General features: G+C 45.1%; 3 protein-coding genes across 4 annotated transcripts in view; 2 read left to right on the top strand and 1 right to left on the bottom strand.

The window, feature by feature from the left end:
• The window catches only part of LOC139347268 (uncharacterized), a 233030-nt gene that overhangs the window by 5688 nt on the left and 200571 nt on the right, over nucleotides 1-26771 (bottom strand). The gene's annotated exons all lie outside the window — the stretch shown is intronic.
• Nucleotides 11691-19976, top strand: LOC139347271 (cysteine-rich protein 2-like). 2 transcript variants are annotated; one of them, XR_011603314.1, is made up of 9 exons: nucleotides 11691-11883; nucleotides 15774-15868; nucleotides 17155-17212; nucleotides 17309-17440; nucleotides 18041-18109; nucleotides 18195-18289; nucleotides 18401-18458; nucleotides 18937-19462; nucleotides 19800-19976. XR_011603314.1 is itself a non-coding variant. In XM_070986698.1 (8 exons), the coding sequence occupies exons 1-8, from the start codon at nucleotides 11841-11843 to the stop codon at nucleotides 18999-19001; spliced, it is 615 nt and encodes a 204-aa protein (XP_070842799.1). In that variant the 5' UTR covers nucleotides 11691-11840; the 3' UTR covers nucleotides 19002-19662. The 2 variants fall into 2 exon arrangements, 1 of the variants encoding a protein (XP_070842799.1); XM_070986698.1 differs by lacking the exon at nucleotides 19800-19976 and having other exon boundaries at nucleotides 18937-19662.
• Nucleotides 20258-24769, top strand: LOC139347269 (proline-rich nuclear receptor coactivator 1-like). Its single transcript, XM_070986695.1, has 2 exons — nucleotides 20258-20897; nucleotides 22274-24769. The coding sequence occupies exons 1-2, from the start codon at nucleotides 20550-20552 to the stop codon at nucleotides 22721-22723; spliced, it is 798 nt and encodes a 265-aa protein (XP_070842796.1). The 5' UTR covers nucleotides 20258-20549; the 3' UTR covers nucleotides 22724-24769.

Here is a 26771-nt window from a genome sequence, read left to right as displayed (position 1 = left end):
ATTTGCACTGTGAGGACCTCTAGTGTGCCGTGCGTGCACCTGTCCTGTAACTCACCTGAGCGTCTCATGATGAAAGATATGTGCATCCCTGTTTATTAGGACACAGACAAAAAGCTGCTGATTGAACTCTAGTTTAAAACTAACTCCTGGGAGGTTTGGAGATTAGTTACCACACGTGGTTGAAGCTCTGATGAGCATCCTGACTGAACTGTCTTTAACTGTCAGAGCATGGAGCCTCCACAGTATGGACTGCTGTATGTGCTCTGTTCAGTTACACGGTGTGGACAGGGGCGGCTGAGCTTGTTTGACATCAATATTTCACCTGTGCTTTGGAGGCTCGACATGCTACATGCTTACTGCAGACACGTCCAGCTGAACCTTGAACATGTCTGACATGTATTCACATTGATTTCAGGTTAGAGTCGGTGGTCATGTGCATCCAAACCCTCTGAAAGTAGGCTGAGTTATTTGATGTCTGTGCATTCTCAGGTCACTTTGGCTTCATTTCTACCTTTATTACGGACGGAGCTGCTGTGTTGTTCAGCTGCAGCTGTTAAGAAGATGAGACAAAGTGATGAAATCAATGAAATGGGAAAGTTTTGCTGCTTGAATGCTGACATTTGATGTGAGGACAGTTTTAGATCCAACTGAAGTCTGTTTTGTAACGTCGCTGCTGTTCTGTACATGTGTGCATCCTTACCTGTAAACTGGAGCATCAGTATCAGAAACAAAGACGCTTTCATCCACCTGAATCCAACCGTCATGCTTCCGTCTGTCTTTCTGTCCCTTCTCAGGGATTAACTGTCCGTCTCTGAGCTGATGTCTGCTTAATGAGGACATGAAGAGTCCACTTCCTGTGATAAGCAATGTGTCACTTCCTCATTCGGACTACTATGGGTCTACTTTTTGTGTCTTTTGCAAGCTGCTGAACTGTTCTTGTCAGATGCTCAGCCTTCATGCTTTTACAATCTCTCTGACAAAATCTCAAAACTTTCACATTTTAGAAGCTAAATATATATTTTTACCAAAAGACAGAGTGAAGACAGTTACTTTAAAGGCAAAGCAGCAAATTAACTGAAACTCATTCAAAGTTTAACTAATAACAAAATATGTCGTCCTTTGCAGCGCGTTTCTTAAAATCTTCCAGCTATTAGTTCCTTTTTTGGAAGTTATAAGACCCATAAAAATGTTAGTAAGATTCAGTGAAAATGCAAGCAGGGGAGGAAGCTGTGGTTCAGTGCGCACTTTTCAGATGAGCTCCCACACACAAACTATTCACTACATCCTGCGGTCTTACAGATCAGACCTCATATTTCTGATGGTGAAGTGTTACGACGCTTTGGGGCTTTTCTTTCTAAGAAAGGTTTGAAGTTTCAGGGCAGCGAGCACAGTGACATCTGGTGGTTTGTGGGAATTAAAGCAGCTCAAGACTGGAGCCAAAGCACTGCAGCGCCTCTCTGACACTGAAAGTCCAATAAACCTGATGCATATTAAAACTTTCACTCACAAAGAGCACGCGATGACGGGCAGATTTATAATGGTTTAATGAAAGCAGAGGTGATGAAGAGGATATGTGAGGATGCAGGCGATGGAGGGATGAGGGGAAGCAGACTCTGGCTTTCATCAGAAAACTGTGCTTATTTAACAACAAAAACACTTTTCCCAGAGTTTGTTTTCACAGCGTCGTCAGACTTCATTGCTTTGACCTGAGGGACCCCTCGAGGCAGAAATTACACACTGTGCGTTTAAGCCAAGAGAAGGAACACATGAGCAACTATTAGGATTAATCTCATTGTAAGTCTGAAATTCTAAACCTATCATATAATTACACATCGTAGAAAAACACCTCGCGTTCAGAGATTAACATCTTGTTTGTCTCGGTCGTTGTCGGCAGCATTGAAGTTTCTGGGATCAGTGGAGGCTCCAGAGGAGGAGGAGGAAACTCTCACTGCGCTGTAGGTCACCGTACCACCTTCATCATCATCAGCATCATTATCACCCTGAACCTGGAGGAAAGAGAATTACAAACGCATAAACACAACCTGACAGCAGCTCTGAATTCACCACCATTGAACAACTGAGATGTCTGGTGGGTGAAGTTCACATGTTGGTCTGATGGTGGCGCCAAAGGTCACCAAAAATACCAGGACTCATCATCTGGTGACCATGAATACTCAGATATTAAACAGATCCTTTCAGCGTCACCGCTATAATCCACTGGACAGCTCACCTGAGCTTCACTGCTGGTCCTCTTGGTGTAGCTGACGGAGGTGTAGGAAACTCCGTCTTCAGGGTCGGCCTGCACAGACAGACACATGTGGACTGAAAGTCTGTGGACATACAGCTCAGCTCCTCATGCCAGGACACCGCACAAGCAATATCTGTGCATTGTAATGCAACATATCTGTGCAGGCTGTTTGTCGGGCTGATTTGGCCGTCTGGAGGCTGTTGTTCTGTTGCTTTGCTCACATTTTCTTTGTTTTCTGTTTCTATTCAACACAAGGAATCATTTGACTGATACTGCTGCACAGCCACGTGTTTGTTTTCTTCCTCTCTTTCAGGTGTAGAGCTGTTATAAACTCGTACACGAGCTCCAACTTTATCATATCGTTAAAGCGTTTGGTTATTTTAAAACTCACCTTGTTTCCATCCTTCTGCGTTTTGCTCCCTGAAAAGTCAAAAAGAGTCGAGTGAAAATCCAGATTTTATTACAACTTCTTTTTTCTAAAAGTTTCATCCGTGGACATCCGCACCTTTAGTCCTCCATGTGATGAAGGCCACGATGATTATGAAGAGAGCTGCTACACCCACAGACACAATGATGAACCACCACCAGCCTGGAGAGAGAGCCGAGGAGGGAATGAGCGACCTGTCAGGGATCTGCGTGATCGTCTGTTCGGCCGGTCCTTACCTTTCCGCTCTGGTCCACCATCATCGTCTGTTAATGACGTTTTGTTTGTCCCTTCCGATCCGCTCAGAGTCACTGATGTCCATTTATTTCCTGTTGCCGACGTTCGTCTTGGTTTTATCGTAGCCGTCGTTGCATCATCACCTTCATGGATGCGACAAACTGCACAGTTAGAAAACACTCAGCCGAATGACAAAGAATGATGTGACGTCAAACCAGGAAACAATTGTCCAGTTTCTCATCATCTTCTCACCTGAGGACGGACGGCTGAAGGCAAACAGCTGCACTTCTTTTCTATAAAAATTAGTAATTTTACATTTGAATAAGTCATGAGACTTTGACTTGGAGGTGAGGAAGGTCACAGTGGCTGAGCACTCAGATGTCTTCATGTTGCTATCTTCACCCACGTCTTTACCCTCATACAGCCACCTCACTGTGTGAACACATCGTGGACGCACTGACACAGAGCAGGACAGCGTCACCTTGTCTTTGGTCTTTTGTTTCGTCACTGGTGAGGATGGAAAGACAGCAGTAAAATCAGCCTCAGCCTGTTTCAGTGTATAGACGGTCTGAGCTGAAACATTAAGAAGTAAACACTCACTGTGAATAACAGACAGATGAACTTGAGTGTACTGATGTCCTGATTTGAGCTGTTTGCAGATGTAGTTCCCGCTGTCCTCAGCCGTCACCTTCTTTATCACCAGAGAGCAGTTTGCTGTGACGCTCAGACGGCCTGCTTTTGCGTTGGTAATCTGGCCATTATCGATCAGCGTTACTTCTTTTCCTGAACCCATATGGAGCCAAGTGATCCTGTTACACTTATACTGATCATCTGCCACATTCACACAAGGCAACGTGACGTCATTTCCCAACAGGGAATATTTCCCCTGTGCTGCTGTTGAGGAAAGAGAGAGAAACATGAATATGACCCTTATGTTCATACATATGTTCATACAACGCTGGTTCAAAAACAGCCCAGACGCTGTGGAGAACATCAATGACACCAGAATCAAACATCAATAATCAAACTGTTTAAACTGACGGCAGTTTCCTGAAGTGTCTCTGAGCTCATGTGTTCATCTCCTTGATCTTTCATGTGTTCACAAAGTGGTGAACCTCGCCCCATCCTCTGTGAACGACTGAGCCTTTCCAGGACGCCCCTTTCATACCCAATCAAAGGAAGAATTCTTCATAAAGAACCATCAGTAATACTTCTGCAGCTGAGCAGAGTTTCATATTAAAAATGTGTTTAATGGATTCTTACCTGCAAAATGAAACAGCAGCATCACAAGTAAAGAAAATACAATCCGCCTGAATTCAACCATCACGCCTCTCTCTTAGTGCTGCTTCTTAAAAAATGAGAACTGCATGTATTTCCTGCGATAAGTAAAAGCCTCAGTTCCTCATTCTGACTCCAGTCCGTGTGTTTTCACCTGTTTCCTGTTGAGTTTATGTGTGATATTAACTTCTATTCTCTGTGAAAACTTCAGAACTTTGACATTAGATTGTTAAGATAGATCGTTGCACCAGTTGGAAAACAGACAGGATGCATGGCCAGAGAGGAGGAGAGTCAACGGTGACTCTGCAGCAGCAGGACAGAACAGAGACCAGATGATGTTTTAGAGCTGAGACTTTTTTCAGGGAACCAAGAGAGGTTTGATGAGAGGGTGTGCACATCCGCCGCAGAGCTTTAGAGGTTTTACGCCCTGATGATGATCAAGTAAATGTCACAAACACAAACGATGAGCGCGTTGATGAAGTGAGCACATGTGGGAGCAGTTCTGTCCTCGCTGATAACAGATATTTACCGAAATCAATGAAGCTGCTGAGGAAAAACATTAAATATATGATGAGCTCTGCGCTGTTGGTGCTGTGGATCGTTCCTCAGTTTGTTTGTTCATTTGGAGTCATGTTCCTGCTGCAGTCAGAGTTCATGTGCACCCACCACGAACACCCACCCAACATCTTTTTGGATGTGATTCTATGTTATTTAGACAAATGTTGGAGCCCAGAGCGAAGGGACGTTCAGCCCTAACAGAGGGGGGGTCGACTGAGGTGAGCGGCTGAGCAGAGGCAAGGTTATAGTGTGTGTGTGTGTGTGTGTGTGTGTGTGTGTGTGTGTGTGTGTGTGTGTGTGTGTGTGTGTGTGTGTTTGAAAGAGACAGAACAACACTTTGTAAAATTGAATATAAATACTTTTTATTTGAAATTAGATCATCTGCCTTTAATTACAGATCCCATTAACACTCAAGCTCATTAAAGCTGAACGTCATCCAGTGTGTTTAAGTTAAAGTCACAAATAAATTACATCTTGCAACATGAAACCAGTTTAAATTCAATATTAGAGCAGACTCAACTTTGAATCTCCAGAACAAGTGCTGATGCAACAAAATGCAATTTAACGTCCAGAAGTGCAAAAAGCAGCAAAGTGCAGAGTATGAATATGTTAATTTATGTACAGCATGAACAGTATGTGCAGCAGGTAGAGCAGGAAGTGCAGGTATAAGTGCAGTAGTACACTATGGATCAGATATATACAGTATGGACAGTGGTAAGAATATGTGTGGATATGTGAGAGCCTTATTTAGAGGCGTTATGTGAGAAATAAATGAATTTAATACATTATCTTCCCTGTTAGATGAAGTTGAGGTCCAGCTGTTGTAGAAACATTTGGTGAGTTGATGCTGATGATCAGCCGAGTCTGACAGACGCAGAAGGCTCTCTGATGTTCTCATAGGTCACTGTGTCATCATCTTCATCATTATGCACCTGTGGAAAACAGCACAGGTGAGATTCTGAAGTGTTGGTGAAGAGTTGAAGCACAGAGCAGCTCTAAAGCAACAGCTGGAGTTTAGTGCCTTGCTCAAGGGAACAGAGTGATCGTTATTGGAGCAGGTGAGAGTGTTGCTTCACATCCTCAGGTTGTATTTCTTCACCTACAGTCCCACTTCTCTGATTTCAGGCGGCCACATTAAGCACGAGGGGATGTGAAGAAAATCCCATAGAGATAGAGGTGATAATTCAATTCTATGGTCGCTTTGGGAGCTCTTGTCTGTGGTGTCAGTTGCTGTCTGTCGTATATCCACAGCTAACAGTGTTTAACAAATATTACAAACTCTGATTAAACTCACAATGTTTTCTTCCATCTGAGTTTTGTTCCCTGAAAGGACAGAAAGAAGAAAGAGTGTCAACTTTAACTTCAGCGGTGTATGAAGTGGACGTCTCCTCTGTCAGTGTCCTCACCTTTAGTTCCTGTCCACATGTTGACTGCCACAACAGTGATCATGAGCGCCGCCAAACCCGCAGACACGATGATGAATCTGAACAGATCTGCAAACATTAAGAACATTTTGGCTGCCACTTTCTGCTCTGTTGAGGATTACATTTGCTTACACAACCTGATATTTATCAGTGCTAAAATCAGTGGCATGTGTTGTGATGACAGTATTTTGACTTTGTATCTCCTGGTAACACAAATATTTTTTAGGTCTTCACTTCAATAAAAGGCTGTATGGTCATCATGTCAAGAACATTCTTTGGCTGTTTGCTCATCAAACCTTAAAGAAAAGTTGGTTTTCCTCTTTAACTGTGTCAACAAAATGAATCCAATGTGAATGTGGTGGAGACATTTCAGACTGCAGGTTACCACTGTGAAGAGATTTCAACACATTTAAGCAAACCAGAGAGAGATGCCAGCTCTTAACTCACTTTCCAGGGATGTTGTTCCAGGTTGATTCTTTGCAGACGATGTTCTGTTTCTCCTCTCTGTTGTGTTTCATTTGGAGTTTGTTGAAAATGAACACACAGTCGTGAGAAAAGACCCATTCACCATCTGCACAAGCTGAATAATATATTCTCTAGAAAACTCTCACCTCGTGTCCCACATGAGGACAAGTTACACTGCTGCACTTGCACACTGATATCTGTCACAACACACTTCCATAACTCCAAATGCTTTGATGGATGGTTGAAATTAAAAGCCATAAATTTCACGGTGGCTGAACAGGGATGCTGCAGTGTCTCAGTGCTTGTGGAAACTTTGCTATCACCCTCATAAAGCCACTCTACTGTGTGTCTGCACCCTCCATATCTGGACACGAAACAGGACAAGATGACCATATCATTGTCCTCATGTTCAGTCGCTGGAGAAGATGGAGACATTGAGAGCAAAAGGCAAAAAGAGTCAAATTGACTCATCATTAAATCACAGTTGTTGTAGTATTTCAGAATATTGTTCGAAAAGAAACACTTTGAGCTGATCTAAATACTCACTGACAACAACAGACAGATAAACCTGAGAGTCAGGACCTTGCTGTTGTCCTGCTTTGAACTGTCTGCAGATGTAACGACCGAAATCCAGAATGGTGACGTTCTTTATAACCAGAGAACAGTTCGATGAAACGCTCAGTCTGTTGGATTTAGATTTGTCCTTTCCACCAATCTGCCCGAGTCTAACCAGCTGTGCTGCTGTGAATCCTGAGCGACTGAAGACCCAGCTGATCCCGTCACATTCATCCTCATTATCTGTCACGTTTTCACAAGGCAAAGTGACGTCATCTCCAACTCTGACAGTGAACCAGGAGGTGTGTTGTCCGGTTGCCACTGGTGAGAAGATGAGAAAGAAATGACACATTAAATGAACTGTAACCGACAGCAGAATTAAATAATACCCACAGATTATTACGAAATATAACAAAACATCACAGCTTCTAGTCATCGTGGCATGACTCTAGATTCGAGATATTTGGGACGTAGCCACAATTTTGTTCTGAACAAATTCAGTTCTGATTTACGCTGGACCCAAATCAGCTTTTTCCCCACAATATACTGCATCTTACCTTACTTACAATTATGAGAAATTAGATGATTCATGGCCTCCACCTACTGACAGCTGCACTAGACTCCTACTCAGCTACATGTCAGGTCTCAAGATTTACCTCGACTCATGCTGTAATGCCTTTGCTCATTATGTGTGATGTGAAAACATCATATTTCCACACAGAAAATAAAGTGTGTTTCCAGGCCAAAGTTCACTAATAAAACCTTTGTGCGCCACAGAGCTGAAAGCATCTGAGCAGCAAACTAAAACTAGCTGTCCGTCAACCGACTCTATTTCCATTACAGTTGGTTTTGTCATTTCCTGACAAGGCTCAGTCTGTCGAAGCTTGAAAGCTGCCATGCTCCAAAGGCAGAGGAATGTGCATAACAAAATAAACTAAATATCAGTGAGACTTGTCTGCAGATAGCCTCTTATTCAGTGGCAGCAAGGATGAGTTATCACTGACAGGAAGTGGTGTATCGTCGGCATAGAAAGGTGTTGGCTGGTCTCAAAGACTGTGTTGGCAGTGTTGCCTTGTTGAATTGTTCGACCAAGTGACTGAAGAGAAAGTGTAAACAATAAGCAGGTGGAAGCATAAAAGCTGCTAGAACTTGGATTTATATATCAAAGCTTAAAGCTTTAGATTCAAACCACCTGTCTCATCACAGGACTTCAGTCTCTGGGCCAAAATTATTATTATCATAACTCTATCAGAGTCTCTTTCACTCAACCGAAAAGTAAATCATGTATAACAGCAGCAGGCCTAATTTATCTTTTAGTTCTGTGTGAGTTTAGTTTTATATACAAATTTTGAGCGAATTCATGTCTTAAAAATGACGATTCCAGCTTAAATAAGCTATAACTTTGGGGTTTTGTGCATCCTTACCTGTAATCTGGAGCAGCAGTACGAGGAACTGAGACATTTTAATCGATCTGAGTTTAACCATGGTTCTTCTTTGTCGTTCTCTCGTGTTTTACTATGTTTGACCAAAAGAAGCTTTGACGTACTCGTAAATGTTTACATCCTGTGGTGAGTAAAGTGCCTCCTCCTCATCGAGACATCCGTTGAGAACTGTTGAAAGTACAGGTGGAGCATATTTTGTCTTCGTCCTCGTGAACCTCTTCTAGATATTTAATGAGTATAAACCATTTCAGCTTTGACAGTTTATACATCCAGCTCCCATTTCCCATTTTCACAACAGTCCCACAAAATCACTTCAAAGCATCGGTTTGCAACAATGCAACACGTTTGTTCAATTGTGCATCACCACCAACCAAAACCACAGCACACTTCCTTTCTGCAGAGGTATTTTAGGATTAAGGTTCTTCCTGTTTGTAGTTATCACTTCATCATATGCTTTTGAGTGGACTAAACATATTTATTTCATTTTACTTTGCCACATCTAAAAAAAAAAACAGGTTAAAGAGGCAGAAAGCTGGCTTGTTCTCTGCTGAATGGACCAACAGAAACCAACTCACACTTCCTTACAGTAGAATAATAAATCAGTAGCACTCAGCCTGTTCTTTCATGGTTTGGTGCAGCGTAGACTGTGAGGAGGATACATCAGCATCTCACGCCCTCGTTAGCAGTGACTGTTAAACCTCTGATGTCTTGTCTATACGTGCACGTATGTATACACGCATGTGATCTGGTCATCATGCATACTGTGTCGAACATCCCCTGACTTGTCCTTTGAGAAAAGAGTGAGAAGCATTCTTCAACACAAAATTATCCCTGGAGTCCTCTGAAGAGCCTGCTGATGAAAACGTGAAGGTTAAAAAGCCTTTTAGGCCGATATGAGACAGAAGCTGTCCGGGAATCGACCCCAGATGTCCAGTCGCTGTTGACGTCTGTGCCAGATTTACACAGAGGCACAATCTGGGTGTGTTTATTTTAAGATTTGTGCGTTCCCAGGCCCGAGATGGCTCAAGACCAAGTGCACTAACTGTGGAAAAAAATTGCCGCTGTTTCCATCTTTGCTGAAGCTGTTTATGTGTGTTTATCTCATTTAAAAACACAGCAAGCACTAGTCGCCCTCTGAGCCTCAATAGAAAGGAAAGTCTCACTGGCACGAATCCACCGCTCAGTATCTCCTTCAGACACTTCTCAGAGTGTTGTTCACCAGCGCCTTGTCTCCAGTCCATCGGGGTTTTTCTGGGACAACAGAAGGAACAAAGAACGAACAACCTCTGCTGTGAAGTAACAGTGCTGAATGCTTTGGTTTGGTACTCAAACAGAAGCCCAGAACACATTTCACTCGCTCTCATTTGATCAGCAGGGAGCAAAAGTTAAGCATTGGTTAGTGGTGACACGAATAATCAGAAAGACTTCAGTGCTAGTTGTGAATGGACGAAAGCCTTGAGTCGGTGCATCACTGGTTGCAGGGCGACTGGCATTTCCCAAAATGTGAATTGAATCCTTGAATGCTTGTTATTTCTGTCTGTACTGTACGTTACATGAGGCACAGAGTGGGTGTCCAAGGGAGCCCATAGCTCGTTTTGTGCTGGGGCCACCTGCTGCCCGGTAATGTGGCTCCAGTTTGGGAGATTTGCTATTTGAATTGCTCACTAGTCTCAAACATTGTGATGAGTGTGATTTGTCTCAGCTCAGCCAACAGCTTGAGGTTCAAGAATGCATTCAGATTTCTGTTTAACGTTTGGCCTCAAAAAGAAAAAAACAACAAGCTGTTTTGTCCTTAATTCCTCACAAAAGGCCACCGATATGTCAGCTCTATTATCTCGGCGCCAGGAATGTGCAGAGCGGCTCTCTCGGGAGCTGCAGAGCATCACTTAACATTCCCTGTGAAGAGCCGTGCTGTCAGGCAGCGTAACCTAACAACCACAGAGGAAACAAACAGAGCTGAGGGGTGACACCGACGGCTGCAGGGCGGGCAACGCCGCCGCCATTCACGATTCATCCAAAATGGACGTTTGGGAGTGGAAAGCTGACAGCAAGTCCCCTAAAAACCAAAAAAAGAAAGTTTTGCTTGTGTTTTAGATTTCATGTCACAGTTAGCACCGAGCCAGTGAACAGGAAGCGCTGAAGCTAAAGAGGCAGATCAGGACCCACACAGATCGAACAGGACAGTGAATGATGGACTTCAGGAGCACGACTGATGAACGTTGCTCTGTAGCTGCTGGACCTGTAAATAATATTCATCATACGTCAATGTGGTGTGGCTAGCTTGTTGCGCTGCCCCCATATGGTCAAAACAGTTAATGCAGGTTTAAATGAATGTACAAAATTGATACAAAAGTATCCTTTGAGATCCTTTTCTGAAGGAAAAGTACTAAGACCACACTGTAAAAGTACTCTGTTACAAGTGAAAGTCCTGCATTGAAAATGTTCCTCAGGATATCAGGAAAATGTATTTTAGGTATTCAAAGTATTCAGTGCAGTAAAGTGTCCCCTGGGTCTTTTTTCTTCTTCTCTCTGGTCTCATTGGATTATTCGGTCTCCTGCATTTCATTCAAAGTAGGATTTCACTGTTTGAGGTGGAGCTCATTTTAAAGTATTTAGTGATTCTTTTCATTCTGGATCAATCTGCTGATCATTTTCTCCATCAATCGATTGATCGTTTGGTTTGGAAATATCCTGAAAATAGTGAGAAATGTGGTCACAGTGAGTCACCTTCACCATGTTTGTTCAGTCCAAAGCTCAACGTTATCACAAATACATTCAAATTAAATGTTTTTTTACAGGAAAAATGACTGAACGATTATTTAAACATCGTTTCAGCTGCAGGCGTCCTTGTTTATACTGTTGAAAACATCATATTTTATAAACTGTTCATCTTATTTGTGTCCAAAAATGATAAATGTAGTGAAATAAAAAGCACAAGTAGAAGTAGAGGATGGCATGAATAGAAATGACTCGAGTACAGTACAAGTACTTCAGTGAAGTACTTACATTCCTCCTCTGACTGTGAGGATGCGAACTGCATGACGTCATCGCGGAGGCGGGGTTATGCAGATGAAGGAGAGGCAGGGAGGATGTGAGCGTCGGTCTCCCATCATCATCATCATCATCACCATCACCATCCTGTGAGGTGTGTCTGCGCCGCTGGAGCTGCAGACTGACGGAGCGGCTCCGCATCTCTTTGTTCGCGGATCATGGCGTCAAAATGTCCAAAATGCGACAAGACGGTGTATTTCGGTAAGTGCGTGTCCTCTGTGACACCGCCCGACGTGGAGCTTGAATCCGAGGCGACAGCTCTGACTGCCGGGTGTGAGATCAGACGCTGTTCGCTCACTCTTCATCGTTTTAAGGCTTTCCGTGCGTTCAGACCAGACTCAGCCTGCAGCGGCTCAGGGCGCGCAGGGGCGTGCAGCCATGGACCAAAAACCAGGCTTCATTTTCTAAAATCATTATTTCATTATTTTATTCATATGATGTAATAACATCTAACAACTTTTTAGGAAGCATCGTGGAATATTGTACAAATACATCCTGAGTGTTTGGATTATTGGATTATCAGATGGACAATTATCTGATGAATCGCCTTTAATTTTTAAAGGGATGTTTTATTAAAGGCTGGGCTGGAGGACATTAATGTGGTGATAATCCAAATACAGTTTTCTGATACTGAATCTTCAAAATCACATGAAAAGTTAAATTCATCCCAGTGAGTCCAGCTGAGTTCTGATGATTCAATTTTCAATTCAATTCAATTTTATTTATTTGTATAGCGCCAAATCACAACAGAAGTTGTCTCAGGACACTTTCCATATAGAGCTGGTACAGACCAAGCTCTTTTATCTACAAAGAAACCAACAATCCCAACCAATCCCAAGAAACCAACAACCAACAATTTATTAGATCCCAAATCTAATAAAATATAAATATTCCAGATCTCACGTTGTAAAATATTGTGGTGAAATTCAACTTCGTATGGTGCAATATGGATAAAAGGAGCAAAAAATGATTGTTTTCATTATCGATTAATCAGTTAATTGTTTAGTTGATAAAATCTCTGAGAAAAAAAGGTGAAAAAGTCTCATCGCAGTCTCTTAAAGACAAAGTTTAGATATTCAGAAAGCTTCTTTTGTCCATCGCCATCGGTCTGAAACCCAAAGATAATAAGTTTACTGTAATAAAAGATGGAAAAAAAAACAGCCAAAACTCTCTTTTCAGAAGCTGGAAGCCGTGACTTTTTCGACATTTTAATCAAAAAATGATATGAACGATTCGGCTCACTCACTGATGATGGAGTCTTGGAAAAAAAAAACATCTGTTTATGCACAAATAGACGAAGCAGCGACCGTCCAACAGGCCGGCCAGCGTCATGTGTTCATCCAGTGACGGTACGGGCTCCCAGTGCTTTCATGAAACAAATCAGAGCTGAAAGAGAGTAAAATGACTCCACGCTGTGTTTGCTTTGGGTTGTATTAAAGCCTCTTTGCAGTACTTCCACGGTACAAAACTTGAAGTACAAACAGTAATATTCCAGGAACATGATGAAACCTCAGTTCTAATGTGGCTGCTCAGCACCGCCGCCGTGCAGCAGAAGCCTGAATGTGTCATAAGGGACAGAAAGTGATCCAATAACCCTCCTGCTGTAATGATGCTTCAGTGTGCTTCCTTTTTAATCTCTTCAGACTGTGCTGTGAAGCGAATGTGACAGTTTCTCTCAAAGAAAGCCTCGGACGGCAAGCGGCAGGCTCAAACTGGTAGCTGCTCAGTTCACGCAGCCCAGACTGAGCTATTATTGGTTCACTATCTTTGGATAAGATTACAGGGAGTCACGAACAGTCCTGCTTGGTTGTGGTCATCAGCTGTTATCTGACAGCTTCTGACCAGTCGTCATCTTTACGTCCACCTTTAGGCATCAGCTCAGCTCGCTCGGAGCAGGGGGGCTGCTCTGGGACCAGGATCCCACGGGTCCGGGGAGGAAACAGGCGGTTTAAACTTTGAAAATAGAAATGTAGAAATGAGTAGCTTTATGTGAGAGTCAGTCACTTCATGAAGGCCATGAGGACAGATCAGTGGACTGAACCTGAGCAGGGTTGTTTGGCATGGATGCTCTTACAAGGTACGGTGGCTCAGAAAGACCAAATGTTTTAATGCAGAGGAGGAGAACGCCATGCCAGACAGGTGTGCATCAGAGGGCTGCAGTGGGATTGGGATGTCACGGGATCAGGTGGTCTGGAAAACAGGCCCGTGCAGGACTTTACTTCCAGGCGAGCCGATCCGATCCGAGCCGAGCCGTGCCGAGCCGAGCCATGCTGAGCCGTGTCGTGCCGTGCCGTACCGTACCGTGCCGTGCCGTGCCGTGCCGTGCCGTGCCGTGCCGTGCCGTGCCGTACCGTACCGTGCCGTGCCGTGCCGTGCCGTGCCGTGCCGTGCCGTGCCGTGCCGTGCCGTGCCGTGCCGAGCCGAGCTGTGCCGTGCCATGGAAACAGGCTTTAGGGAATGATCTCAGCTGGTTACTGGGCACCACCTTTGATAAGATTAAACACCACTTTCTTTTCCCTGACTGTGCTCAGTGTTGCTGAACGGCCATGGGAAGCGGTGATATCATCTTACTGAGGAGCCAGTTTAGTTTTTGTATCAGGTCTTAGCTGCACCACATGGCATTGTAAATAATTCATGGATGGCGCATGGGCCATATGGATGGACCGGCTTCTTGTTCTTTCCCTTCATTTCTCTTTCAGACTTGAAACTCTGCAGTAAATGTTGGAGAAATGCGTTTCCTCTGTTTGTCGTAGCTGCACGGGGAGTTTGGTTGTGGTGGAAGTGCATTTCAGAAATATGAAACTCAGAAATTTGATCCGTTTTGGGATTTTGAGCATCAAGGTTGTCTGTATCTGTCAAATCCTTTTTGTGTAATTTCTACATGTTTTTTCATTTGCACACACACTGGTCCTCTCACATCAATGCAAAGTGCTCGCTGTGTGCCAAGGTGACTTTCCGGTCACATATCGCAGTGACAGGCTGCCCGGTGAGTCTCAGCAGGAAGTGTCATGTTGTATCAGGGCCTCGGCGTCTCTGCTGGGATATTCTGGGACGAGGACAAACAGATAAATGGCTGTCAGTCTCTCCCTTCGTCCATCCTTCTGTCCTGTCTGCTGTTGAGTCACTTGAACAAAGGCAGTTTTTATGGACTCTACAAAATGTATTGAACCCACATCCTCAAAACTCAGAGCAGCCCTGTATCATCCTGACCTGTTGGACTGGACAGCTGGACCCTCGTCTTCAGTTGTCCTCTGGCACTTCTACACTCATGGAGACACTCGAGAATCAAACCCATGACCTTAAAACTTCTGAAGAGTTCTTTCACTCCTCTAGCCATTCAGCCCAACACACTCAAACTCCATTTTTAAGCTTTTCAGTCTTTTCTTTAGATTTCAGACTTCAAAATTCATCCCAGCGGACCTTCAACACCCACAGCTGTTCAGTCCAACCCTGGCACAGTCTGGTTTTGGGACTTCAAAAAGCACCTTCCTGCCGGAGGGTCAAACCCTCACCTTCAAACCTGCCCTCTGACTGAATGAGCCAGTCAAGTAGACACAGAACTGAACTGCTCTTTCTTACAGCTTTTTACTCTTTCCTTTGGACATCAGCCTTCAAACGGCATGAAGCCACCCCGAGGATCGAACCTACGGCCTCAAAGCTCCTCCATCTGCTGCTAACAAACCAAGATACCCCCTACAGCAGAGGCAATCCTCTGGACTTGAAAACTCTGAGCTTGTCTGAGGTGTGCTCCTTTGTCCAAGGCACTGATCCTGAATGAACCTTAACGTTGTTATGGTATAGCAGACACCTCCAGAAGAAGTCTGAATTAACACGACTGCCCGAGCTGCCTGCGACTCGTAGCTGAATCCATGCCTTAGTATGTGTGTGCGGATCTTTAAGCATTTTTAATGAGGATGTTATTAGTCTTTGGTCTTGTTCGACCTCCTAAAAACACTTTTCAGTTGTCCTTCGTGTCTGATTTCATTGCTTTATCTGTCTACTCTGTTATCTGTTACCCAGGACTGAGTGCCTGGTCCATTCACCTCAGCTGCATCGTTTTTACCTCATTTCTGTCTCCTCTTCGTCTGCAGCGGAGAAGGTGTCGTCTTTAGGGAAGGACTGGCACAAGTTCTGTCTGAAATGTGAGCGCTGCAACAAGACGTTGAATCCCGGAGGCCACGCTGAGGTAGGCTTTCATCGAGAATCATTTCGAGAGTCATATGTTGACATAGTAATCCCAGGTTTGTGTAAAAGATGCACAGGCTGCAGATCGTCTTTATCTTACTGTAGAATAATCGTTTGACAGATCATGAAGGGAGGAGGTGTAAAGCAGTGACAGAAAGATAAGGAATAATCACTGATGGGTGTGAATCTGTTTGCACTCACAGGATGTTGTGGTGTGAATGCGAACTAGAGCTGAGACGTACCTTTTTTGGGCCTTTGACAAAAGAGGACATGAGCTCAGCAGGAAGTGCTTTGGTTTCCTTGTGGTCAAACTCGAGTCAGCTCAACTTCAGTGCAGTGACTGACTGACCACAAAGAAACCGCATGCACATCCTGCTGAGGTTATATTCTCTGACATCAAAGGTAAAAACTCAAGGTTTTAATGGCAGAAAGAGAAGACTGTTTCTGACTGAGGCGCTGCAGGATCTCACTGAGACCAACCCAGAGAGCTCCAACTCATCAATCAGCAGCGAAGGCAGCAGGTTTACAGAGCAGCAGATTCAGGCCTCAGTCTGTCTGCACACGATGAGTTCAGGTGCAGCGCTGAGTGTCGGTCACCTGCCTATCTGCAGCTTTTGCGGCAAACATTTGAACAGTAATGTCAGCTAATGCATCACTGTTGAAGTGCACCTCGGTTCATACAACAGCAAGTGAACGCATCACCAGTCAGTCAGGTTCAGTTTAAAGTCTGTTGTCTGACAGCTGGAGAGATTAAAACAGCTGGAAAACACGGCTGAAACACCTCCTGTGTGGATGCAGTGCTGCAGACATGTTTGAATCAAACCATTTCAGAACATTTACATAAAGAACACGAATGTCTGAACGACAAAGGGTCGTTAGTTTAGATGAAACCGGCGATGTTTAATGCATGAGAGGGGTTTTATGTGGACAGTGGAGCTGAAGACGTTTCCTGGAGGAGACGCATTCATCTCTGCTGCTTTGGTTAGTAACAGCAGTGCGATGTGTCGCTTCCCAGGGAAGTGGCTTTCAGAGGATCATAAAGCAGAGCACTGAAGGGCCAGAGCTCATAATTAACTTTTTTGTCACGTTATAAATGGTGTGAACAGAGAAACAGAGAGCAGACTCGTCTCATAAACTTCTGTCGTTGAGTCCTGGTTCATTCGTTCTTTGGCATCATGTGAATCCAGACTAAACTTTTCCGCTGTGGTTCAGATCAGAGAAACCGGACCTTCAGCTGCTTTGACAGATGGACGCCTGCTTACTTTCCCTCTCTCGTGTGTTTTGCAGCACGATGGGACGCCTTACTGCCACAAGCCGTGCTACGCCGCCCTCTTTGGACCAAAAGGTGCCATTTCTTATTTTTCACCCTCAGAAAGAACATTTTCTCCATCTGCGTTGCCCTGGATCCAGTTTGTGAACGCAGTGTTTGCATGTGTTTCAGGCGTGAACATCGGCGGAGCCGGTTCCTACGTGTACGACAATCCTGTCAACGAAGCCCCCGCTGCCGTTTCCATGGAAACAGATAGCAAACCAGAGGAGGAGAAGAAAGCCCCCGCACGGGGACCAGTGAAGGGTGAGAAACATGTGCAGCGGAAATAGAAAAACTGTCATATGTCGGGAACAGAGCAGCTCCGTCTCTGGAGGGAGTGGGAGGCGGTTTGGTTTACAGATGATGAAGATGATGAAGATGTGACAGAGGAAAACCGCACAGGGCTGATGAGATGAAGATGTGATCTGAGAGAAAGCGATCATCTGAAGATGTGTTTCAGGAGAAAAGCAGAAATAAAAATAGCCAGAACATGAAAAAGGTTGTAAATCTGCCAGAATGTCATGATAAAATTACTCCACAGCAAACATCATCATCATGTATTCAATCAACCTTTATTTACACTCTGAGATCACTGAACACACACACTCATATCAATGAAAACAAAGCAAAGAGATATATCAACAAAGAAAAGACACAAAAAGCCGTTTAAACTGTTAAAGTAGAGAAAATAATTTGATAAGATAATTAAAATAAACTGCATTTACATAAAACCGTTATGAGTTGAGGTGCTGTATTTTGTTGCAGGAGTCAGGGGCTTAAAGCCTGACTGAGGACAGCGTGTCTCATAAAACTGAGCATGGACCATAAATTTGACATTATTCCAATTCAATTTGCCTTTTCCAGCTGCAAGCTTCTCATCTTTCTCTGGAGGACCCAACATCTGCCCCAGGTGCAACAAGACGGTGTATTTCGGTAAGCACAGCGTCTCTCTGTGTCTCTGAGTGTTGGAGAGTGTCGGGGTGACTGTCCGTCCTCGTGGCGGTGTGTTTGTGTGCAGCTGAGAAGGTGTCCTCTCTGGGGAAGAACTGGCACCGGCCCTGTCTGCGCTGCGAGAGGTGCAGTAAGACTCTGGCTCCCGGCAGCCACGCGGAGGTGAGAGATGACACCACGCTCACAATGTTCATCTTATCAAAGTAAAGCTTTTCAGACGGCACGAGTCCACTTCAGGCGGAGCTGAGAGCAAATGTTTTCTTCCTGCTGCAGCACGATGGACAGCCGTACTGCCACAAGCCGTGCTATGCTGTGCTGTTTGGACCCAAAGGTATGAGGACAAAAGCACTTTGAACACACCTGAATCAACAAAAAACACCACATCCACCATCAACCAACCGTCTGCGGACGGTCATTTTAGATGTGTGATTGTATAAAATATGGCTGCAGTCTCTGTGACGTCACTCACAGGTTTCTGAAGTCTTTAGCCTTAATATCATTTAAATAATTGAGTTATATCAAAATTCACCCTGTACAGTTGTCATGAAGGAGGAAATTAGCTGCAGAGGCCAAAACAGTTTCTTGTACTAAGCTGTAAACATGTCTACTTCTGCTGTAAATCAGGCATTTTAATATGAGGGGTCTGTGGGGAGTTTGGAGTCAGCCTCAGGTGGCCATTAGACGAGCAGCAGTCTTTTCAGAAACAGCGCCCCCCTGTGGATAACCTGTGGCACACACTGCCGAGCTCTCACAGGGACTATTTCCTCCATATTTGCATGATCTGACCCTTTAAACTGTGTTCCTCTCAGGTGTTAACACCGGAGGAGTCGGCAGCTACATCTACGACGATCCCGAGGGCGAGGCGCAGCCCTGAGCCCTGACGCCGCCTCCAGGACCCTCGATGTCTCTGTGATTTGCCTTTTACAGTCATGCTGACAAACAATATGTACTGCACTCACAGGGACGGATATTTAGGCCTTTATGTTGTATTTGGATATTGTTTATATATCTATTTTTTGTACAAACAAACCTTTAACACGTCCTCCCGATGCAACGTTCAGATTTGCCTTTAAGTTTCTTGGTTCTCTTTGCCAAATGATTATCAGCCTGTTATGTTGTGGATTAAAGCGCTGGTGGTTTCTCGCTCATTAGTGATAGTTTTTCAGACTTCTGTGCACTCAGACGACGTATGGATAAACAGCATCGCCCCCCAGCCCGTCAGTTTGTTGTCAGTGTTTCTTGAGCAGGTTCTTCCTGGTTCTAAAGAGGGACAAGGTGTAGCCGTAGCCGAGGTACCGTCCACACAGAGACGTGTATTTACTGAATGTTTTCAAGGTGAGTTCGAGGTCTGTTGTGAACTAAGTGTTCAGCTGTGCATCACATTTTCTACAGTAAAACTATGTGACACCAAACCTGTTCAGAGTCTGTGGATTTGTGTTTCTGCATAGTTCATTTATTACAAAACAGCACTCAGGAGCTCTAATTTAGCAAAGCTATGTGTATTTATAATTGACATGATCCCCTTGGTGTGTTGGTATTTCTGCTCAATTATGTATTATGTAATTTTTATGTATATCAATTATGTATATATTTCTATTAATAATTGTCAAAGACAAGTTCATGACAGCTGCCAGAGCAGTGCTCTCAGTGAACAGTTTACTTTTTACTGTAGTTTTTCATGTTGCATTTGCGCCCCACCCCCCACAACTGCAACCAATTAAAAAGGTAAAACGTCACTGACTGGATGCAGTTGGCAACGCCCCTTACCGAAAACAGGGTAGCCGGAAGAGAAGACTTGGAAAGCTCAACAGAATGTTACCGGACGTCACAAGAGTCTGTCTACAAAATAATGGCGAGAGAACAGTGGTGGAATTTTGGGTACATTTACTCAAGTACAGTTTTAGCAGCCTTTTTATGCTGATTCCAGAAATCCTGGATCAATTAAATTAAATTTGACTATTTAAAAAAAACTATGTCTGCTCACTATATTCTGCCCAGAATTGTATTCCTGATCCTGATGTATTTTGCCTGGTCGTCAATACGCCGTTTTATTTTGAAATACAGTACCGGAAGTTATATGTTTCGTTCTGCTGGCTGCACCTTCTTGTGGCTAACTTCACCATTTATGCTACTTCTGCTTTAACAAGCTCACGAGCACCGACGCCATCTCGGTATACGGGAAGTCGATCGATTTTTTTTTAGCAGCAGAAATAATTAAAGTCACACAAGTTTACTCTCAGGACTTCTCAGACGACAAAATAACGTTATTTCCGTTTACTATTGGGAAAGAGTAAGTGTTTCACCCACTCGCGAAGAAGAAGCTTAGTTAGCTAGCTAGCTGTTAGCTTGTGGCGTTGTTAGCTAAAGCGACGTAACTGCGGAGGATTTTTCTGTCTGTTTATGTTTTCGCCAGTCCAGAGAAATGTTGGACGGGTCTCCGGCTCTCGGCGATGAAGCCAACATCGGCAACGTCGAAAACAACAACCCCATATCGTTGATTTCGAGCAGCGATGGGGTGAACACGGGCAACAAGACGAGGCAGACTATGCTGAAGAAAGGAGGAAGGAAGCTGCGGTCGACGACGCCGCAGCATCTCCAGAAACCCCCGAGAAACAACTCCAACATCCGCCTGTGCGACCACAACAACAACAACAAGATGTGGACGGCTTCGCCTGCCAACAAGCCCGCAGCTCAGCCCGGGAGCGAGCTGCCCGCCGCGCCGCAGCCCGTCCTGACCCTCCATCACCTCAAACAGGGAGCCAAGAAAGAGGTAACTTCTGGGTTTGAGATGTTGTTCTGCTCTTCTGTTAGATGACAAGCACCGTTTACCAGCCGGCTGACAAAGAGCCGAAGAGAGGCTGCTTCAACCTGACGGACACGTGACACCTAGTTTTTACTTTTATTATGTAAAATTAAACCAGAAATCAGACACAGTCCCACAGATGTGTTCACACCTGTCCTCTCCTGAAAGCACCCACCTGCTGTGCATGTCTTACATGTAAAACTTCATCAATCGGTTTGTCGATTGACAGAAAAATAAGTTGTTCTGATCGATTAATCGTCATTTTTCATGCACAAGTGCTCAAACTTCACCTCTCATGTGAGAGTGTTTGCTGGCTGTAACAGCCATCGCTGACTAAGTCTCTCTGTAAACTGCAGTCTGGCTGTTGTTGTTCTGTGAACCCAGAAAAAAGCAAGCAGCTGAAAGTGAAAGTTAGCTGCAGCACATGAATAAAACTCATCTGTCCAAGTGGATTTTAATCCGCCGCAGAGCTCGAGGCAGCTGGAAGTGACGCAGCTGTTAATCCTGATGTTGAAGAAACGAAAGTGGACATGTGATGAAGGAGCTGGTCTTCCTCTCTGCAGGGAGGCGCTTCTGTGAGACACCTCACGGACAGGAAGCTGATGTAAACCCTGCAGAGGACGCTCGCACGATAATAAACTGTCTTCTTAAAAAGCCAAAATCACATCGTGTTGCTGAAGGTTAACTGTTCGTTCCACTGATGAGCATCACTGGTTTTTATTCTGTCCCATAATAAACTGGACATATCTTCAGATGTGTTGTACTTACATTCATACTTTTACCAGATGCTTGTTCACTGATGGATGTTAAAGTGTAGGCTTTCAAAATTCCAGGAATATATTAGAACTTTCAGGGGAATTAATGAGAAATAATAGAAATGTGGGGCTCATTTGCCTGGATTGTATTTGCTATGTCGTGTGCAGATAGAAACAAACCTTTTATCGTATCATGAGAGACTTGATTTAAAACAGAAATGAATAAAATCAACAGTTTAGTTGAACTTTAATTAAATGAATTGACTCGTTGAACAAGAACGATTGGAGAATATGCCTAACCTCCCTGATTAGCAGTCAAGCTACATGGTAACAGCTCACAAGTGAAAACTAGCAGAGCGAGTTGTACAAGTTAAAGTACAAGTAATAAACTGTGTTTAGCTTCAGGCTGCAATCTGCTGCTACATGATGAAAATCTGAAATCTTTGGCTCCAGTGAAGCTTCGGCTCCGGCGGTGCCGTTGTGTGATGGGACGTGCACAGAGCGCCCAGAGGGTTTCTGTTTAATGGGATTTAACCTTGAAAGTGTTGGAAAGATTCAACATTGATTCTGTCTGTTTGTGTTTCTTAGCTGCTGAAACCCAAAGGAGGCAGATTGGAGCGAGGGGCCGTGCAGCCAGGCGGCCCGCCGGCCCGCAGCCTGCCCCGCCACGATCAGGTCGCCCACAACGGGAGTCCGCGGAGCCACAAGCCCAAGCAGGGCCAGACCGCCGGCGCCTCTCCCTCCGCTAAGAAGAAAGATAACAGCAGCCCTAGCAAGCCCTCCTCCCCCCGCCAGCAGAAGAAACCCCTCCACGTTCAGATCGCGAACACGCCACCCGCCGAAGCTGCGGCCGAAGACCTCAAAGATGGCGACAAGGTGTACGCCGGAGCCAAGTTCAGTGAGCCGCCGTCACCCAGCGTCTTACCCAAACCGCCCAGCCACTGGGTGGGAGAAAACGAGCCTGGACAGAGCGACCAAAGCCGCGAGCAGATGACCGTTCACCTGAAGTCGCTGCTGAAGGTTCAGGTTAAATCGTGACGGCGTCCCGGAGGTTCAGACCACACAGAGCGCGTTTACGCTGAAAGCCGATTGGAAGATTAGCATCGACTCAAACAGATTTTGGCCTTGAACACACTGCAATACAATGTCGGGAGTTTCTATTCGCTGCAGTACAGTTTCCCATAATTCAGCACGGCGCCGGGCTCTGTGAACACTTTGGAACGACGTGTTGCTGCTGACACGGCGTGCGTCCTCGGCGGCAGAGGAAAGAGGAAGTGACAGTTGACGTCATTGAGTTTGTGAGCAGACTGATCGTGAGGAGGTCGCCTCGTCTCCGGCCGCGGCGCCATCGGCGTCTCGTGTTTACATGACGGGAAGTGACGGCGGCCTCGTGTTGATGGACTTTTAGAGAGCTCGTGTAAATGTACAGAATATATCGCGAACATATATTTGTGTATATTTTTCCTTGTTGTTTTAACTGAGATTCTAGTTTTGTTACTGAGGTTTTTTCAAAAAAAAAAAAAAGAAAATTTCTCCTGTGAACTGAGGCACTTTGTTACGCTCCTCCAGTGTGAAGCTCAGAGCGACAGAAAGACTTTTCACACTGATTTGCACTGAAAACTCGGGGAGGCGGGAAACCTCCCCGACTTCACCTCCACCAGCCCGCTCAGAGCGCAGAGGGTCTCCAGGCTGGCGGCCTTTCAAAGAGGCGCACTCAGCGGACGAATCAGAAGGTGACGGCTGAAGATCTGTCCTTCCCCGATCACGGGTCCAGCCGGCGGAAAGCTGAGAGTCCAATCAGGACGCGCGAGGACAAGAGAAGCCGACAATGTGAAAAGCGTCACCGCCAGCTGCTGCAGAACGCCGGCGTCCGGCGTCCAGACTGAGCGCTCTGCTTTTTAACCCCACTGCACTGACTGAGAGCGAGTTCACGCCGTTTAAAGCTGCATCTGTCTCTGTCTGTCTGGGCCGTCCGTCCACACGAAGACAGACACGTGTGATCTGAGTCTTCTGTCTCTTCTGACTCTCTGTGATCCTTTCAAATGTCAAAATAGTCGATCGTGATTGGAGCTCGCCAGAAAAATCATCTGCAGCTGTTCTGATGAGTGTTTGAGTCGTTGCCCAGCTGACGCGGGGCGATCTGCTGCTTTTGTCTGTTTTCTGTCCTGAATTTGATGGACGAGACGCGACGTTTCAGTTTGTCAGTTGCTTCAGGCGTCTGAAGCTGCTTTCTGGTGTTTTATCGAATAATGGGAACAGCTGATCATTGGATGATGAAAGGAATCATCAGCTGTAGCCTTCGTCAGCACTGAAGCGCATTGCTGTGCAGCATTTATGAGCTGAGACCAAATCATGGTGTCCTCATTCTGACAGGAAGTGGATTCAGAGACGATCCAGGTGATCACAGGTGAGCAGGAGGGACAGAAAAGAGGCTTAAAGAGCCGAGATCGTCCTGCTCTTCACCACGCATTGGCGGGTTGAAAAGAGGGTGAAGAAGAAGAGGAAGAGATTATGCTGTTTTTTTTTTTTCAGTGTGGACGAACAGCTCTGCTGACATGACGCAGAGACGCACCTGAAACGCACCTGAAACAGTTTTAGAAGGCGTCCGGCTTCATGTGGACGACTGTACTTTTTTTTAAAGGCGACCTGTTTTCTCTCTCACACACACACACACACACACACACACTCACTCTCTTTTCCTCTGTGTAGTCCGGCGTGTGCTGAGTCTGCACAGGCGACCCATGAGGTTTTTTTATTCGTCTGGTCTCTGTGGACGCAGCAGCTGGGTCGTCTTTCTTGACCTCTGTGACGTCGAGTTCATGGAAAATTGTATCACTGCTGCAAAAACTGCCCGTTTTATTGCAGTGTTTTGAAATTATATCACTCCAGCTATGAGATTATGCTTCACAACACGTCTCCTCGTGACAATTTGGGAAAAAAATGTAAATTTTTATGAAGCCTTTCGTATCGGCGGCGCCTTGCGTGAGCGTTCGCCCTCTTGGACTTTCTGAGATGATGATGTGGGAAAAGTCCTGAATACTTCTGTAAGGCACTGTCAACTGATAATTCTATTAAAATATTGGTTACCCCATTACAAGCTGCCTCTGTGTCATTGTGTTATGAAGGACGAGCTGGTTGATGTCAGTGTTTGTCCTGTTGCAGACATAAAACCAGGATGTGGTTATCAAACATGTTTCCTCCACGCTTTTAAAACAGCTGCACGTGTGCTGCTCTCCTGTGGAAACTAACAGCTCTGCTGCTGCTGGAACTTCACTGATTACCAAACGGCTTCCAGCTCGTCTTTCGACACGTGAAGAGCTGAAATGATGAGCAAACAGCTTCCTCACTAACTGTTCACTTCAGCTTTGATTGATTGAAAAATACAAACCACAGTAAAGAAACTTGATGGATGACTTTAACCAGTCTTTTCTGTTGGAGTTTTCTTCAGATTTTTTATCTCCAGGTTCAGGTTCAGCTGCGTCCAGAAGACCTCTGAGCTCTCAATGGAAACCGTTTCTGACTCCTCTTCCTCTGCAGGCTGAGGAGGTTCAACACGGACTCCAGGACCTGTATTCGTCTTCTAAGAGCTCCTGACTTCGCCTTAAACTTCCCAGCAAGGAATCTTAACTTAAGAGTGATTCAGGAAGTGTCTGAGAGCAACTGTGAGCAAAGAGGGAACACGGACGTTGATCTCAGTGAGGAGGTGTGTTGGCCCTGTTGCTAGGTGTGACACACTCTTCTAAAAGCTGTGATTGGTTGTTACAAAAAGGGAAAAAGACATATAACTTGGACTGTATTAAGAAATGTGCAATCGTGACATTAATGTTATGTCATGATGATGAAACTCAGCAGAATTAAATGAATTGTGACACAGCTTCAAAATGTCTGAACGTACTTCAGTGTGTTTGATATGAAAGGTGGGCGCAGACTCAGCTGTCAGCACTTCCTGTGTCTCCTGGCGTCCAGATAAAAAGCGGTTTGGTTTGGCAGAATGAGCAAAACAATGAATGAAAGGGACAAAAAGAGAAGAAGAGACTGGACACAGCGGCAGCTGCTGCTGGCACAGCTGGTGGATGAAAGTGAAACTGTGTTAAAGGGAAACTGGGTCCCGGGATCACAGAGCGACAGATGAGTGTGAGAAGCGCTGGCACGTGCGATCCCAAGCGAGAGCCGGGATTGGCTGTGACAGATGTCATCACTGCTGCACTGTTGCATTTCCCCGTGATGACTTTGATCTCAGGCGTTATTGCGTCACTGCGCTGGCTGAGACAAGTGCGCTCATCCCTGATGAGGTCAACCACAAACATTATCCCGCTCCACCCAGCAGCGTGTTATTACATCGCTGTCCTCTAACGTACAGAGAATATCTGTCCTTCCTCTTGGTCTTCCTCATCCTGTCTGTCTAAGACACTCTGAGGCGTCTTCAAAGTCCTCCTCCCTCCTAACAGTCTTTCACCTGAGGAGCTCTCTTAAGGCCTAAGACGCTTTGTGAAGAACTTTCATCCTACCAAGCAAAAATCTTCTCTTAGAATGACGTCACTGAGAGCTACTTTTAGCCGTAGGGTGCTTTGTGAATACGGGCCCAGGGTCCTCTGCAGCTCCTTCAGGTGCACCGCCCTCAGCAGAGGGTGGTGAAAACAAAAACGCGTCACCAGGATGGAGCTGCCGTGCGTGGACAACCTCTCAGCCCAGCAGAGCAGGAGCTGGTCTACCTGCATCTGGTCCAAGCTTCTGACCAGGTCCTCTTAAAGGTCTCATGTCACAGCAGTCCAGATGTCTTCACACCAGCTTCACATACAGTCCAGAATCCAGTTCAAGATTCGGGTTCAGGACAGGAGGAGAACCGGAAAGCAGCTTGTTTGGACTTGATTCGTTTCATTTGTCCAGTTTATGTTTTGTTCTTCCTCTTGTTTGTTTGTTGTCTCTCACCTGCTTCTTTACTCTTCTCCATAAATAAACATTATTATTGTTGAGTTTTGGGAGGAGCTGATGTGTGTTGGTGTTGTAAATGTGGGGTTTCTCCAGCAGACGCAGTGACTTCACATCTGAATGCTGGAAGGAACAGAAAAAGGGAAGTTGCAGCACA

This window comes from Chaetodon trifascialis, chromosome 19 (assembly GCF_039877785.1).
Source record: "Chaetodon trifascialis isolate fChaTrf1 chromosome 19, fChaTrf1.hap1, whole genome shotgun sequence".
NCBI classification, from domain to species: Eukaryota; Metazoa; Chordata; class Actinopteri; order Chaetodontiformes; family Chaetodontidae; genus Chaetodon; species Chaetodon trifascialis.
Note: the sequence above shows the minus strand (reverse complement) of the source record. Positions and strands in the feature narration are given on the sequence as shown.

What these genes read in the sequence shown, in the direction of transcription:
- LOC139347271 (XM_070986698.1), top strand. Translation starts at nt 11,841, where the DNA reads ATGGCGTCAAAATGTCCAAAATGCGACAAGACGGTGTATTTCG. An exon ending in CGACAAGACGGTGTATTTCG is followed by an intron (nt 11,884 to 15,773) that starts GTAAGTGCGTGT and finishes CTTCGTCTGCAG; the next exon opens with CGGAGAAGGTGTCGTCTTTA. An exon ending in CAACAAGACGGTGTATTTCG is followed by an intron (nt 18,110 to 18,194) that starts GTAAGCACAGCG and finishes GTTTGTGTGCAG; the next exon opens with CTGAGAAGGTGTCCTCTCTG.
- LOC139347269 (XM_070986695.1), top strand. Translation starts at nt 20,550, where the DNA reads ATGTTGGACGGGTCTCCGGCTCTCGGCGATGAAGCCAACATCGGCAAC. An exon ending in AACAGGGAGCCAAGAAAGAG is followed by an intron (nt 20,898 to 22,273) that starts GTAACTTCTGGG and finishes TGTGTTTCTTAG; the next exon opens with CTGCTGAAACCCAAAGGAGG.